Source organism: Lissotriton vulgaris, unplaced genomic scaffold (genome assembly GCF_964263255.1).
Source record: "Lissotriton vulgaris unplaced genomic scaffold, aLisVul1.2 SCAFFOLD_370, whole genome shotgun sequence".
Lineage (NCBI taxonomy): Eukaryota > Metazoa > Chordata > Amphibia > Caudata > Salamandridae > Lissotriton > Lissotriton vulgaris.
Genome location: NW_028247800.1, coordinates 425,586 through 442,068, shown reverse-complemented (window position 1 = coordinate 442,068; position 16,483 = coordinate 425,586). Strand labels below are relative to the sequence as shown.

Sequence of the window (16,483 nt, the reverse complement as noted above, 5' to 3'; positions counted from 1 at the left end):
ATTCATGACATGGTCAGTGACTTCACTGATGACATCACTGATGACATCTCAAATGACATCACTGATGACATCTCAAATGACATCACTGATGACATCACTGATGACAACATCCAGTGACTGTATGTTTCTGTAAAGTTAAAATATGTCTTACATATTGAAGAATGAGTGGATGTATAAGTGTCTGGATGAAGGATTTAGTAGGTGCATGACTGACTGTATGAGAGAATGATTAAATGTGTCTCACTGAGTTCATGGGTTAGTGACTAAACTGTCTTAATTTGTGCATCATTATATCTGTAGTTCTGTAAACTGCTGCATGTGTTGATCAGTAGCTATATGAGTAACTATATGGGTTATTGATTGGTTGCTCAAGTATTTGTATGGGAGAGCGAGTGTGTGTGGGGGGGTGGCTGGGAGGTGTGTGACTCTGTGCATAGATGTGTGAGCAGTTGATTCACTAGATGTATGGGTTCAAAAGTGCATGTGGAACAGCTGTATGGGCGGTTGATTGTCTGCATGAGTGTATTGGTGAGTGATTGGATTTCTCAGTGCTACATGTCAAAGTAAGTACATTTGTAAAACACAGTACATGTAAGAGTTGACATATATAAATAACTGCATAAGAGCCAGTGAATGTGTGAGTGGCTGTATGGATCATTGTGAACTTGTATCAGTGATTGTATAAGAGAGTAAATATGTGTTAGTATATGTTTGATTAAGTACGGTGTGTATAACTGTATAGTTGAGGAAATGGAGGTGTGATTGATTCTTTGCATGACTGACTAGGTGTGTGAGTAACTCCATGGATGAGTGACAGTCTGTGAGTGTCTGTTTACACTGATTGTATCTAAGGTTATATTAGAGTCTGAAGAGGTTCATCGTATTATCACATGAATGATATCATCAGTGATGTGATCAGTAATGTCAAATGAGATGTTATCAGTGATTTCATCAGTGATGTCATTTGAGATGTCATCAGTGATGTCATCAGTGATGTCATCAGTGATGTCATTTGAGATGTCATCAGTGATGTCATCAGTGATGTCACTGACCATGTCATGAATGATGTAATATGTGACATCATCAGCAGTGGATTGCGGGTGCGCGATATATAGTTATTGCAACTAACTATATATGCAAATTTCTATGGTTTTGTGCGAGTAAATTAAGGTTTTGTAAATGCTAATCCCTAACTATATATGGTCTATAACCAATGGTTTTTTCAGTGAATTTTCAAGGTTTTGTAAATGCAAATTCCTAACTATATATGGTCTATAACCTATGGTTTTTTCAGTGAATTTCATTGGTGTTTTAAAAGCTAATATCTATAGCTGTAAAATATATTCTTTATTACGTGACGTATCACGTAGCCACGTGAGATGCCTCATGACGCGTCGCATAAACGTGGCGTATCGTCTCTGCAGCGCAAACAAAACCCGTAACGTAAGCGCGCCAGAGCACGCTTACAGATATATATATATTTTTTTAACCTTAATTAGACAAAATCCACACGTGCACATATCTTGAGGCCTTGCAAAGGCACATCAAACAAACAGTCCCTACAATTTTGCCAAGTTTGGTGGAAATCTATTCCTTTAAATTTTATTTTACTGTTTCTCTTGGTTTTCCCCTTGTTACGCTTACCGGAACGCTACCCGGTACGCAAACCGGACGCTCCAAAAACACAAGATGTCGGACTCCCGTTACGCTGCCGGTTAGCTGCCCGGTTGGCGTACCGGGAAGCGCCTCTACCGCGAAAAATCGAAATTTTTTTTTCTTTTGCCCCGCGGGGCACTTTAATATCCCCCTCATCAATCCTAGGGGGTCAGGAGGGGTCTACCTTGCCCCCTTTCCTTAATTTCCCCCTTCATTTTTCACCACCTCTTGTCTCTCGATCCTACCGAGAGACAAGATGGCGGCGCTCTGGACTGTTTACAATGTTGACAGCCAATCAGCTTCTCCTCAGACTCCCGTTACGCTGCCGGTTAGCTGCCCAGTTAGCTGCCCGGTTCGCGTACCGGGACGCGCCTCTACGGCGAAAAATCGCAATTTTTTTTTTTTTTTTTTGCCCCGCGGGGCACTTTAATATCCCCCTCATCAATCCTAGGGGGTCAGGAGTGGTCTACCTTGCCCCCTTTCCTTCATTTCCCCCTTCGTTTTTCACCACCTCTTGTCTCTCGATCCTACCGAGAGACAAGATGGCGGCCGCTCCGGACTGTTTATAATGTTGACAGCCAATCAGCTTCTCCTCAGACTCCCGTTACGCTGCCGGTTAGCTGCCCGGTTCACGTACCGATTTGCGCCTCTACGACAAAAAATCGCAATTTTTTTTTTCTTTTTTTTTTGGCCCCGCGGGGCACTTTAATATCCCCCTCATCAATCCTAGGGGGTCAGAAGGGGTCTACCTTGCCCCCTTTCCTTCATTTCCCCCTTCGTTTTGGCCTCCTCTTGTCTCTCGATCCTACCGAGAGACAAGATGGCGGCCGCTCCGGACTGTTTAGAATGTTGACAGACACCGGAGAGCGAATCAGCTTCGCTTCGCAAAGCTCCGTTACGCGAAAAGTACGCGAACTGGTGCGCTATCCGGGACGCTGTCACAGATATATCTGTTTTTTTAAACGTTAATTTCTCAAAATCCACTGGAGCACATATATTGAGACCCAGCAAAGGCACATCGGGCTAACAGTCCCTACAATTTTGCCAAGTTTCGTGCAAATCCATTCAGCCGTTCGAGTTAAAAGTGAGGCCAAACACCCTATGGAAAAATGAATGGGAAAAACGTTTTGGGACCCCCCTTTTTTCTCGGCCCCCCCTTGACGGAACCCCCCCAAATTTTCAGGGGCTGCTCAGAAACAAAATGTGCCATTTTCCTGAAAGTTTCAGCCGATTCCGTCCACAAACGCCAAAGTTATTAGACATAGAATTTTCAAAAGTTCCATAGAGAAAAAATCCTACCTATATATACCTACTGGCGACCGCCAGTAGGTAATATATATATATATATATATATATATATATATATATATATATATATATATATATATATATATATATATATATATATATATATATATGTATATATATACCTGGAAGAACGTCCTTCAAGAAAAACGAACAGCAGACCCAGAGATGCAGGTGAAGATCTTTATTTAGTGGATATAGCAACAGCAGCCAGCATGACGCATTTCAGCCTCAACGGAGGCCTTGATCACATGACGCCTAGAGAACAGATAGGCTGACTTTTAAAGTCCAAGTGCAAAAAAAAAAACAATATTTGATTGGTGGCAAAAGCAGTCATAGGTATAGAAGAAATACTACCACAGTGTTCAAATTGTTGGCTTATGCCTGGCACCAATAACATTTCTTTGGCCGTCCTATTTTACACGTAATTTTGCACATGGTGTGTAAGGAACAATAAAGAACCTTTGAAAATGTACCTGCTGCTGTGCCGTGACTTATGCCGGAATGGAACCAAAGGGCTAGAAGATTCAAAGCAATATATATATATATATAAAAAAATATATATATATAGACCGCCAAAAACAACAGGAAGACGAGAGTGGACTGAGATATTCTATCTCGCTGGGGCGCGGAGACTTGCATTTGACTGCCCCCACTCAGACATTGACCTGATGCAACTGGAAGCTGTAGTTGGAAGGGACTTAGGGGAGACTCCGACATTTCGGCTGATCCTTGACCCACCCTACTCACCTGAAACTTGCACCGGTCCCACGATGTGACTCACTCCCCCATGCCACCATCTCGACATTGCCAACACAGTGCATGCTGGGATTTGAAGTTCGCCATATTCAAAACGAACTCCAATTGGTAAGCTGACTGCCATAGGGGGAGGAAATCCAGGTGCTTTAAACTATTCAAAACAGGAAGAGCTAATGAGGGACGGTATCTTCACAGCGAAGCGCGCTGAAGAAGGCAACCATGCAGAAATGCGTCCGCCGCCGCTGGGACTTTTGAATTAAAGCTGTTTCCTCACTGAATTCCCCTCTCGGCCTCTGTTCTTTTCTTCGGAAGGAATCTTCGCTATATATATATATATATATATATATATATATATATATATATATATATATATATACACCAAACAATTCCCACCACTTTCGGCTTGCGGCGAGGAAGGAACTCAGACCACCACAACAAATTCAGGCAAGATGTTGGTTTATTTGCGTTTCACCAGCCTGCAACGACGTGTTTCGGGCTACCAGAGCCCTTGATCACATTCATATATATATATATTTATATTTTGTTAAGAATGGAGTTCCAATCGTGCACTAGGAAAGATCACCAAAATCCAAGGATCATTCAAAGGGGTTTATTCATTTCATAAACCCGACTTGTGACGCGTTTCACCCTCAAGGGGCTTGTTCACACACAGTTCTGCCCACCGGCACAGGTTTACATACATTTCTGGTTTCCTCCCCATGAGCATCAACATAGGACTGAAGGGTCCATTTTGGGCGTCTTTTTTCAATGTACATAGTGTTTGTACAATGCATACATTTAAAGTGTATTTGTATTACATTCTCGTACAAAACATCATTTACTAAGTTCCATTGCTGGTGCTCCGAGTACTTTTGAACGTGACATAGTGTGACATGATTTATTGTGATAGTTCTTTGCTTGGTGCCGGTTGCATTTTTTGGTTAGGGCATGCAGTGTTTTCTGTGAATTGTAGTGCATGGAGGTTATATTTCCCCGATCAGTGGGGATAGGTATGCCCACCCATTATGTTATGGCATGTGCGTTTGAACTAGTGTCTTGATGACCCGATTAGGTGGGAAAGGTGCTCAGCTCCGGGTCTAGTCATAACTCCTGGTGCCTTTGCTAGCCCTGCGCCTTCTGAATTGCGTTTCCTATAGCCTCGGATTGTGGCAAAGCAGCACCTGTAACACCCTAACAAATGTCAACTGTTGTAGATATTGAAATATTTGGCCCTGATTAGTGGGTTAAGGCATATTTGACCGTCCTGTTGGGACTTGTGGTGCGTCTCTGTTGCGACAACCTTGCCCACCCACCATCAAAGTCTGTCCTCCTAATACACAACTGTGGTGCATCCATGCGGTGTGATATCGTTAGTAACTGATAAAGATTGAGAGGCAAAGCTGAAGAGACTATTGCCCTGTAGTAAACAAAAAAAAAAAAGAAAGCTGGCAAGGCAATGCAAGTTAGTGGAGTATGGATGCTGAGGCAGCCTGAGGTCAACTCATTGTGGACTGGAGGCAAGGCATCTAGCAAAGGATGGAGTCTGGAGTAGAATGGCTTCCATACAGTGCTTTTCCTGTGAGCCTGCTGTACAGGGCTCAAATGTTGATGAAAACAGCTATAGCAAACTGAGTACCATTATCAATTCAAAAGCCACAGTTGCTAAGCAAGACTTCTGCAAAGTGATTAGTATCATCCATCAATGGCTGGTTCTCTCTCAGTAAGCGCCGTGAGTCCCCGTGAAGCTGGATGCTGCGCCCTCCACTGAATACAAAAAAAGAATTACTTCCAGGCTTCTTCAATATCAGATGAGTGGAGGCAGGTTATTCACAGCCTGGAGAGTGTAGGAAGTACAAGAGCAAGCAGCTCACAGTAGGCCCGCAGGCTGGCAACTTCCACATACCCAACAAAGAAGGTGATGGAAGGACTGCCTGAATCAATTTCAGCCACTGGCAATCACGCGGGTTGCATTCCACACTATTGTTTTTTACCCAAAATGCCACTTTAGACAGATACATGCCATTTGTTGAGCAGTCTTGACCCTGCTCCAAAAGGAACAGTCCGGCCCAAACTACCAAGCCAAGTCTCCTCTAGACAGGAACACTAGCAATGCTAGACCTGTTTCGGCCTACTTAGATTTCATCAGTGAGGTATAGCTTGAGTCCTGTGGCACAGTGAACACGGCACCCAAGTCTGGGCATACCCGTCATACTTTCGGCATGTATTGCATTCCAGACCATTGTTTTTCACCCACTGTGCCCCTCAAGAGAGAGTCCTTCCATATGCAAATCAGTTGGTCGTGCTCAAATAGGAACAACCCAGCCAGAACTACAAAGCAAGTTCCCTTACAAGCTCCCTCCATAACACCTGCACAGCATTTTATATGAATTATGAAAACATGTCATTAGTCTGTCTTTTTAACAGCAATATTCGTATTCAGCTCCGTTTTGAAAAGCAATATCAAACAATATGTTTCTCAATCCATTTGGCTGGTTCTGTATTCCGAAACAGGTATTTGGTACGTGTTAAAACACCTGGCTCAGAACCACATCTCAGATTATTGTACATGTAGTTATAGGCATGCCACCCACAGTTGCTTCCCCCACAGCTTTCAGCAGTGAAAATGAAGGAAAAAATAATAACTTGTTGTTATTATCATTTTATTTGTTCATGCTGCGGCCTCTATGTGGGGCGGGGCTGCTCTGCGCTCAGACCACGGGGGAGGAGTGGTGGGCCCTCTGTGGGTGCGCAATGACTGATTGGCCGGCCCTCTTGTGCCGGCAAAACTGTCATGCGTACTTTACATGTTCTCCACTCAGGCTCCAGTACAGCCTGGGAGAACATGACCAGGCTCCCATTCCCTGGCTGAGTGCCAAACCACGGTGCTCAGACCAGTCACAACGCTGCATTGCAGCGGTGTGATTGATCAAGGGAGCCTAGATGTGCTTCCTGTTCCTGACTGCGAAAGACACGGCAAGAAGACGGAGGAGAAAAGTGCAGAGCAGGTACGTTTTCTTCCTACCTTTTTTTACACCCCTCTCCTTCCACCGCCACCCCGATCTGTGCCAGCCGCCACTGCCTACACAATACCTCAGTAATTTTGCCACAGTAATATATATTTTTCTTTTACATTGTGTTTAGCTTTGTGGAAAAGGTTCACTGACATATTTGAACATTTCCATTCACATAGCCTTTTTATCCTTTATTGTGCCCCGCCACCGATATTCTGTAGAAGTGTATTTACTTTAATGTTAATACACCCCTTATATTAGAATACTCTAAATTTCATACACTGTTATATCGCTGTTATATCGCTGCCTTTAAAACTTCTCTCTGAAAAAGGTCTCACCTTTAATAAAAGCCATAGAAACTATGCTTCTCCAGTTCTGTGTAAAACAGTGACTGCTTAAGGCTTCATTTAGATTGTGGCAGTAACTGAAAACTCAAAATTCTTAAATTTCTGGAGGAAACTCAGAATAAAGAGTAAGGCATGATAATGGTATTTATACAGCACTTAATACCAGTGACGAGGCACTGAAGAGCTTTGCTAACGGGTAGTAGACTACTTCACGGTACCCAGGGTTAGGGATTTAGTCAAGCATAACTATTAGTTAATCATGATGTTTACATTCTGCATTGTGGACATTTGGAATGTAAATATAGTGACAGTGTTCTACTAGCTCCATGTGTGGGCAGTAGATTCACCAGCTGAATTTTCTCCTGCATAGGAATACTAATGTGGAGGAAATTTAGATGGTGGACTCTACTTCATATTTACAATTTGCTCCAAAATGAAAGTTTTAATAAACAAAGCAAGATTTCTAAATTTAATATAGTTGAGCAGAGAAGGGGGTTGGTTGATTAAGAACTCAAAATTAATGAGAATATTAAAGTACAGGAGAAATAGATCCCAATACATAGTGCACAACGTAAACAACTGCAAGTAAATTTATAAACATGAAAAGGTGCAAGAGTAGAATTAAATTAATAACCTGGCAAATTAGAGAAAACTGGTTTTCCCTGAAATATTTTGACATCCTGTTAAATTCAGAGGAACAGAAGCAAATTCGGAATTATAGAGGAATTTCATTTTTAAAACTTAATACTGTCACACTTTTCCTGTGTCATTAGAATTGAATGGAAACATATCTGAATTCAGATATTGAAATATTCAAAAAATACTGCAAGCTTTTTGCTGAAATGAGAAGTGTTCTGAATTCACAATTTATATTGTATTCTAAATTAACACAGCCATGGCATGATCTTCAAAGACATGTACATAGAATGTTAACTCAGCCTTCAGAAGAGCCTTAACCGTTCTGTTGATTCTTCACCTATCTCCTACAGCTAAGACATTATGGCTTGTGTGTCGCATAGCACCATGCAGATACCTGCCAGTGTACGTGTGTCCCATAAATACCCAACTCAATCAGTCAATTGTTTGAACAGTAAACATACATTTACAAATGCAATAGGTTTAGCCGAAGACATCTCAGTCCTCGGTTTTGGAAAGAGGGTTGCATAATCTTGTACACCAGTGCACACATTATGTATATTCAGTTCAATGTTTACACTATTCACAGAGCCCACTTGATCTTGAATGTATTCAAAAGTATTTACATTCTTGCCTAAACACCATCATACCATGTCTGTCAACAACATTCTAGTAGCCATAATCATAATCCAGTGCCATCTTTATGCCCAGGTGGACAACAGTATGCCGTGCATGTCAACACTAAGCTATGAACTACCCCCAGCAGATGGTGGTGCCACACTGTTTTAGGTTTTAACATCACTACACAAAAGATGGCCACAATGTGACAATAATTACCCCTGTATTGCCAGAGCTGTCACTGTTCCGTGGGAGTAAACACCCCTTACTACACATTCATCACCCCGCTTGTTGTTAGAGCACAGTCGTTACAATGACCGCGTTGTAACAACAAATACCATTACCCCGCAAGTTGTTACAACGACTTGCGGAGGGGGAGAAGGTGTTGGATTTAAAATCCAACACCTTCCCTACTGTCCGCACAGACTGGAGTTGGAATAGTAAATTATACTATTCCAATATTCAGTGCCCACCTCCACAAGTCGTTGTTACGATTTGCGGGGTAATGGTATGCGTTATTACAATGCAGTTGTTGTAACGACCTCATTGTAACAACATGCAGGCTGAGGGAAAGCGGAAAAGAGAGGCATATTCTTCCGTGGGTGCTTACAGTATTCCAGGAATTAATATTGTTGTACTAAGATGATCAGTAGGTTAGGGTTGGGCACCATTGTGCAATGGCTGCACACAGTAGGGCAAGAATGACCCTTATTCTGTCAGGGTCAGTATTATGCCAGAGAGGAGGCCTCGTATTATTGATTCCCACAAGTTGCTAAGAAATGACATAATTGTGTGAGAGCCAGGGGTGTGTAATGGGTATGATCTAGGGATGCTAACAAGTTGCCAACAATTACCACCAATGTTTGAGAGCCTGCATTTTACCAAGCTTGGCAGTGGGCAGCAACTCATGGATGCCCACAGGTTGCTAGGAATTATAACCATTGTGCAAGGGCCAGCATGTTACAAGGGTTAGGCAATGTGCATCACCCTATAGATATCCACAAGTTGCCCAGAAGCACAACTGTTGTGAGTGCATGGGTTTGCAGTGGGTACAACACATTCCTCATACGTGCTTTCACACACACAGTCAGGCATGCACACTCACAAATGTGTCAGTATTCACACTGCCACATCAATTTACACATGAAACCAGTAGCAACATTGTTTTCATACTCACCTTGAGCTGCTTTTTAACACCAACTTGACTCTGGGTTGCCTCTTTTCTCCCTCACATACTCAGCAGCTGGTCTCCAATCAGCCTTCCCAGGAGGAGAAAAAGGCATGTAACAGTGTATCGGATGACCTGTGGAGACTACTAATGCCTGGAGTAGTTGGCAAGTGGATAGGCCTATCTTTTTATGTGCAGAATTCTCTGCCTCGACTGTGGAGAATACGCAATCATAAAGTTACTATCAAATTGTGGTTTGGGAATGCTAAACAGTGGCGTAACAAGGAGGAGCGGTCCATCCCGGGTGGCACGAGTTTTGGGAGTGGCAGCCTCCTCCCTCTCTTACCTGCTGTCTTGGGGCATCAATCGGCAGCACCTCCCCCGCTCTACAATGCGGCCATCGCAGGGCGGTAAACAGCAATAAGTGGAATCTTGCTAGCACCAAACCCCTCCACGCTTTACATTGCGGCCATCGTGGAGTGGCAATCAGTGGAATCTCGCCAGCAACCCCCTAGCCTGCTCTTCAATGCAGCCACGGGTGGCAAAATGCAGGGACCGCCAAAGGTTGCCAAAAGACTAGCTATGCCACTGATACTGAAAAAAAGTCAACCTAAACAAAAGTGTAAGTTTCCCGTTGGGAATCAGGCCCAATGTGTCTGCATGTCTACAATATGTCTACATGAACCACATAGGTACTTCGCAGTCCATCCTTTTACAGTTATGTACTGAAAAGACTTGCAGACAGGACAGAGAAAATAAGTTGGGACTGCTTCCAGGGTTAAGAGAAAATGAGTAATGATCGATTATTACTGCTGATTGCAGGAAACAGATCAAGGAAGCCAGGTTTGGCAGTATAGAAAATATACAGCTATCACCATCGTGGGATGTATTTTGTGCTACATACCAGGAGGAAATTATATTATTGTAGGAAAGTTTTCCCTCGATCTACCAAACTAAGATAAGTACTTTTGAGGGTAGTGTGGACAAGCAAGCTCCTCTTGATAGGAGCTTGATAGGAGTAATGGTATGCCTCTTGCCATGAAGGAAGCAGATTATAGTGCTGCTGTAATCTAAACTGATCACAGCTTTATACCAATGGGGACATGATCAAGCATAAATAAGATCCGCCATAGTGCACAAGGCAAAGAAAAGAGGAGTGAAACATTTGATATTAATACAGCTATCAAATGGACCACAAAAGGTAGATCAAATAATGAATGGTGTGGACCAAATAAAGCACAATAATATGGCAAAGACTGTAAACAGGACCAAATAAATGATTTCATTGGGAAATTTAGGGACAGTGTTGAGACCAGAGAGGAAACTCTGTTGGTGGTAAAATTGAGGTGAATGAGTGATTGTTTTGATATAAACAAGGGTGATGTTGCCATCATTGTAAGAATCTGGTAAGCATTCTGAGATGGAATATTTTTTATTTGAATCCAGCCAAGCATCATTTTGTTGTCTTATACAAGCAAGTATCAGGCAAAATGGATGGGTTGGAATATTTGGGTATCACCGAGACAAAAGTGCCCCCTATTGTACACTGCAAAATGTGAGCTCAAGCAGACTTTTGCTTCATGAAGATGGGATATTTGGGGATCAGCGAGAGTAAGGACCCCAGCTCTATGCACTGGAAACTATGCCTTCATGCAGACAAGAAGATGGGGTATTTGGATTTAACAGAAACAAACCTCCCCCCTCCACCCCTCCATTTTATGCTACAAAATGTGAGTTCGTGCAGAGGTATGCTTCAAAATGATGGGGTATTTGGGTAACGCTGACAGTAAGAGGCTCCCCACTATACGCTGCAAAATTCAAATTCATATACACTTGTGCCTCAATGCCTTTACTGTGCAGCCATATAAATATATATACACACTCAAAGAGAAGGTTTTCTTTGTACTGCTGCAATTGTTATACACTACATTTTGTGATGATATTTATGAAATTTAGTAATGTCAGTCTTATTCTTAATGTACGAATAATATCAGTAGCCAAGGTTGATAAGTGCATAGACCAATCTCTCTTGTTTATGTCTCAGCAAATATTTTGGGCCGGGTAATTTTGCAAAGGTTTATAGACTGGACTGAGGAACACCATCCAATTACGGATATTCAATATGGTTTTAGAACAGGAAGGTCCACAAGCGATCAATGCCTGAATTTGTATTTGCTTGTCGCTTAATATACCAAAGCCAGCAATGAGGCTATGTATCTGGGCTTCATGGATTTGGCTGCAGCCTTCGACCATGTTAATAGGAATAAGCTATGGTGCCTGATGAGGTACATGGGAATTGACTTAGGCCTGATTAACATCTTGAGTGAATTGCATCAGGATACAACAGCTAGAGTACGTTATAATATGGAGGGGGGGAACACGGATTAATTTCCCTGTACAAGTGTTGTGCGACAGGGGTGAATCCTAGCACCCTTCTTGTTTTCGCTCTACATTAATAACCTAGAGCAGACATTGCTGGCTCTAAACTCTGACTGCCCAAAAGTGGGATCGCGTCATATTCCGGTGCTCTTGTACGCGGATGACGCAGTCCTGCTTGCACGCACTCCGAGGGGCCTGCAATGCTTAATCAACGGTTTTGTAAAGTTTATGGGGACTCTGGATCTGTCGGTAAATTTGAGAAAATCCTTCGTGATGTTAGCAGGCACTAAACCGTGCAAAAGATTCTCATATAGGATAGGGAACCATACATTAGAGAAGGTGAAGTCTTTTCCTTATTTAGGGTTATTGTTTGATGGGGCACTCAAATTCAGATCCTTAGTGGAGGACCGCTGCTCAACATTAATCTCCACAAATGGTGACATAGCAAACTAGGGACGCAGGCTGGGTCGTTGGTCTCCTGAACAGGTTCTTAACCTCTATAGATCAATAGGGTGTACAAGAGTAACATATGGGTCGGAAGTGTGGGGCTATGTAAACATGGAGCAATTACAAGTTGAGAAAAATAAATATATGTGAAGGATCCTAAAAGTCCCTCAGTGTACCTCAGCTGCAATTATACATAGTGAATAGGGGAGTCCATATATTGAGGACCAGATCAAGTTAAGACCCATATTGGCATGGTTGAATACCTGGACAAATCCTGAGGCAGTCTTAGGTAGACAAATTCTGGAAGACTGCTTGCACAGGGATAAAGGGTTACATATCCCCTGGCTAAATTATGTTAAGATCACCCTGGAAAGTATTGACCAGAAGGATCTGTTTATCAACCCTAACCTCATTCTACCCTCGGATAAATTAAAAATTAAAAAATTGCTTTCTGAACACTTTGTGAAACGCAGATCAGCAGGGGAAGCAACCAAACAATCTGTAGCCGCCCTTAGTCTCATAAAAAATGAGGGCATGGAGCCATACCTGTACCTGGTGCATACATACATGACAGATTTCTAATGACCCGGCTCAGGTTTAACCTACTACCACACTTATTAGCGGATCCTGCAGGATTTACACCAACAAATGCGCAGAAGGGTGCTTGCGGCTGCGATAATAGATCTCTGCAAAACACCCTTCATTTTGTACTTCTGTGCCCCTTTTTTAAATATCCCCGGTGTAAATATTTGGTACAAATTTAAAAAAAAGAAACATTTAGGCATGCCAAAATGGCTTTACTCTACCTGCAAAGAGCTAATGACCCATGGGCACTCTATTGTATTATGATTTTTTTGAGGCTCACTGTGAGGTTAAGGAACACAAGAGGACTTAGCCAAAATTATGTCGTTTTTAAGCATGTACATTTTTTATCCTTTCAACTGTTTGTATTGGTAATTCCAGATGATCCTTAGCTGTAATTTAATTCTATTTTTAACTTTGTAAATATACTGTACTTTTATGATGTTTTTTCAATCATCGAATAAAGAATTACTGAACTGAATTGAACTGAGTTCGTGCAGAGTTATGCTTCAAAATGCTGGGGTATTTGGGTAACGCTGACAGTAAGAGGCTCCCTACTATACGCTGCAAAATTCAAATTCATTTACACTTGTGCCTCAATGCCTTTACTGTGCAGCCATGTAAATATATATACACACTCAAAGAGAAGGTTTACTTTGTACTGCTGAAATTGTTATACACTACAATTTGTGATGATATTTATGAAATTTAGTTATGTCAGTTTCATTCTTAATGTACGAATAATATCAGTAGCCAAGGTTGATAAGTGCATTTGAAAAATAAATATGAAGGCTGTTGTTTCATGTTATAGGTTATATTATTAGTATTCGTCTGATGTACATTTCATTCTTGTGCTGCTTCTTAGTACCAGGTGCAGACAGGAATATGAATCGCTGTACAAAAGTAAATCTGCACATGGATCTGAGAAATCAGGCAGCTTGGGGGTCTGAGGAAGTGGACATAGGTGTGGATTGTTATCTTAATTGTGAGTTATAGAGTGAGTGTGTGTGTTTGTGTGTGGTGGTGGTGGTCTCTTGACCATGTCCACTTGGCAGAGTTTATAGTGGATCTCAATTGTATCAGAGAAAGTCACTATTAGAGATCTTAAATGCTTTTCACGAGTGTTTATAAAAGTGCTGATACTGTTTTCCTTTTGATAAGAAATATTTTTTTCATGTTTATATAGATCTAAAAGAAAAATTCTTGGGAGAAAAGAGTCTGGAGATGCAGCGGCCAGAAATAGACTGAAAGCCTCATCTGGGGCAAATGCGACTGCTGCTGCGAGTACGCCAGCGGGCACGCAGAAGTCTCCGGGAATGATCTACAGGAGCGCCAAGAAGTCCAACACATCGAATGAAGAATTCAAGCTCCTACTTCTGAAAAAGGGAAGCCGGTCAGATTCCAGTTACCGAATGTCAGCCACTGAAATATTGAAGAGCCCAATTTCTCCCAAATCTCCTGGTGAGCTTGGTGGGGACGGCTTGCCCAACACTGATGACTCAAACCCGGTGTCGCCAGGTGCCGAAGCATTATCTCCCCTTACATCGCACTCCCCCAGAGTCAACACTGAGGGGTTCTCTCCAAAGGCCACAACTGCTTCATCGCGAGTAGGACGATCGCGGGCGCCCCCAATCGCTAGCAGCAGCCGCTATAGTGTCCGCTGCAGACTCTACAATGCGCCAATGCAGGCCATTTCCGAAGGAGAGACTGAGAACTCAGATGGCAGCCCCCACGACGAGAGATCTCCTCACAGCCCCAGCTAGGCACTGCCCCCTCTAGCACTACTACAATATGTCTACGTTAAAGCCACATGGATTATGGGGATGGACTACATCATGCGGTTTAAGTATGCTCAGCAGCAGTCTGAGATTTGCAGGCCAATCAAAACACAAAGAAATTCAAAAGTTTTGATTTCCATATCAGTTTGGAACACAAGAAAGAAGTGCTGCGTAGCTCTTTTCTGTTTGCATTTTCTAAAACCAGACCTTCATCATCTGAGTTTACAATTTGCATTGTTTCTACTCGTTATCATTATCCCAAAAATTATACTCCAACATACAGTTGGTAACAATCAAGTCCATTCCCAAACCAAGAAACCAACACCTTCACTTTAGTGCTTCCCTGGGAGACAGCAAGAACAATAAACTCTTCAGAATTGGTATTTTTGTACATTAAAGCGAAATAATGCGAAATTTAAAAAAAATATAAGACACACATGTAAATACCATATTTTTGATAATGTTTGTAAATAGATTAGCCAGAAGAAAGAGAAAGTGGACACGCAGCCAATTATCAACGATGTAAAAAAAAGTTAACCTTTACGTTTGTTTAAAGAAAACTAAAACAATGTTAATTATTGTATTCTGTGAATACCATTCGCATACCACATGTCACATTTTATCATGTCCACTCATATCACCAAGAGAACTTTGGTCAGAAGCCTCAAATTTACTTTTTATTATTAAATAAGTATATTAGAATAAGGATTAGCAAGAAATCGAAATGATGTAAGCGAGTCATATCTGGTGCACATGAAAATAGAACCTTTCTATTAAATTTTAGCATCAAGGTTGCCTAGTTGGAGAGTTGCCCAATACTGTACTGTGAGATGCGGAGAGGGGTCGAGCTAATGGACTGTCTGTTTGTATGACTGTGGTTCCATAGTTTTCAAGTTCCAATAGTCCCTTAAGCCGTGCTTAATTTGTAAATTAAAGAGTGCCGGTGCCCAAAGCCTGCTCTGAATCATGTAGTTGCTGCATAAAATGTGGGCACACCAGTGCTTAATTTGCAAAAAAAAAAACATAAGTGCCAGGGCTCTCGTCAGGAGGCCACTGCAGCTTGTACCACACACTGCTCCTCCCATGCTACCAATTATAGTAACAACACAACTACTGACCCTCATACTCCTTCAAGTGTGACAATTCGGACTATATAAGGCCCCCAAAGCTATAATTTAATGTATATATTAAATTAATAATTACCTGTTGTTGTGGTCACCTCTAAATTGGCCAGACAGCACCACATTGTGGCAGACTGTCACAAACGCTGGTGCTTGCAATTAAGTGCCGGAGCTGAGCACCGGAAACCACTGGCTCAAATTAAGCACTGCCCTTAAGTCACCGAAATATTAATTCCTGCTGAAAAATAAGCTGTAGGAACATAAGTCAGTTGTCTGTGGGTGCCTGTTTGTGTGTGTGCGTGCCTGAGCTTTTGTCGGTTTGTGTTGAGCACTAGCCCTATAGAAGGGCCCTATTTATCGAATAATTTTGCCATTGACAATAAAGAACAAGGAGGTTGTTGGAGCCCTTATTAAAAGTGGCCCTAAGAAAGAAAGGGGGTGTCAGGGATGGTGGTCCCCAGGGAGGGCAACAGTCGATATGCGAAGTGCCTTGAATACCCCTTGAAAGGGGTCACAGTGCGCTATGTTTAAAGTCTATTCGAAAATCGTAGGAGTAGTGTTACTAAGTGCTTGAATGGGTTGCTGCTTCTTAACGTTGCCCTAAGGTGACTGCTCCCCTGCAATCCAGCACACTGTAAATAAGGTGTAACCTTGTGACAATCCCTTGTGCTGAATG

The 16,483-nt window shown here is 42.2% G+C and overlaps 1 protein-coding gene across 1 annotated transcript in view; it reads left to right on the top strand.

The window, feature by feature from the left end:
- Positions 1–15,167, top strand: part of NHS (NHS actin remodeling regulator) — a 468,488-nt gene extending 453,321 nt beyond the window's left edge. The window contains exon 9 of the mRNA XM_086949799.1: positions 14,095–15,167. Coding sequence (XP_086805925.1) covers positions 14,095–14,671 — 577 coding nt within the window. The 3' untranslated portion in view covers positions 14,672–15,167. The remainder of the gene's footprint in view (positions 1–14,094) is intronic.
- Positions 15,168–16,483: the final 1,316 nt, after the last annotated feature.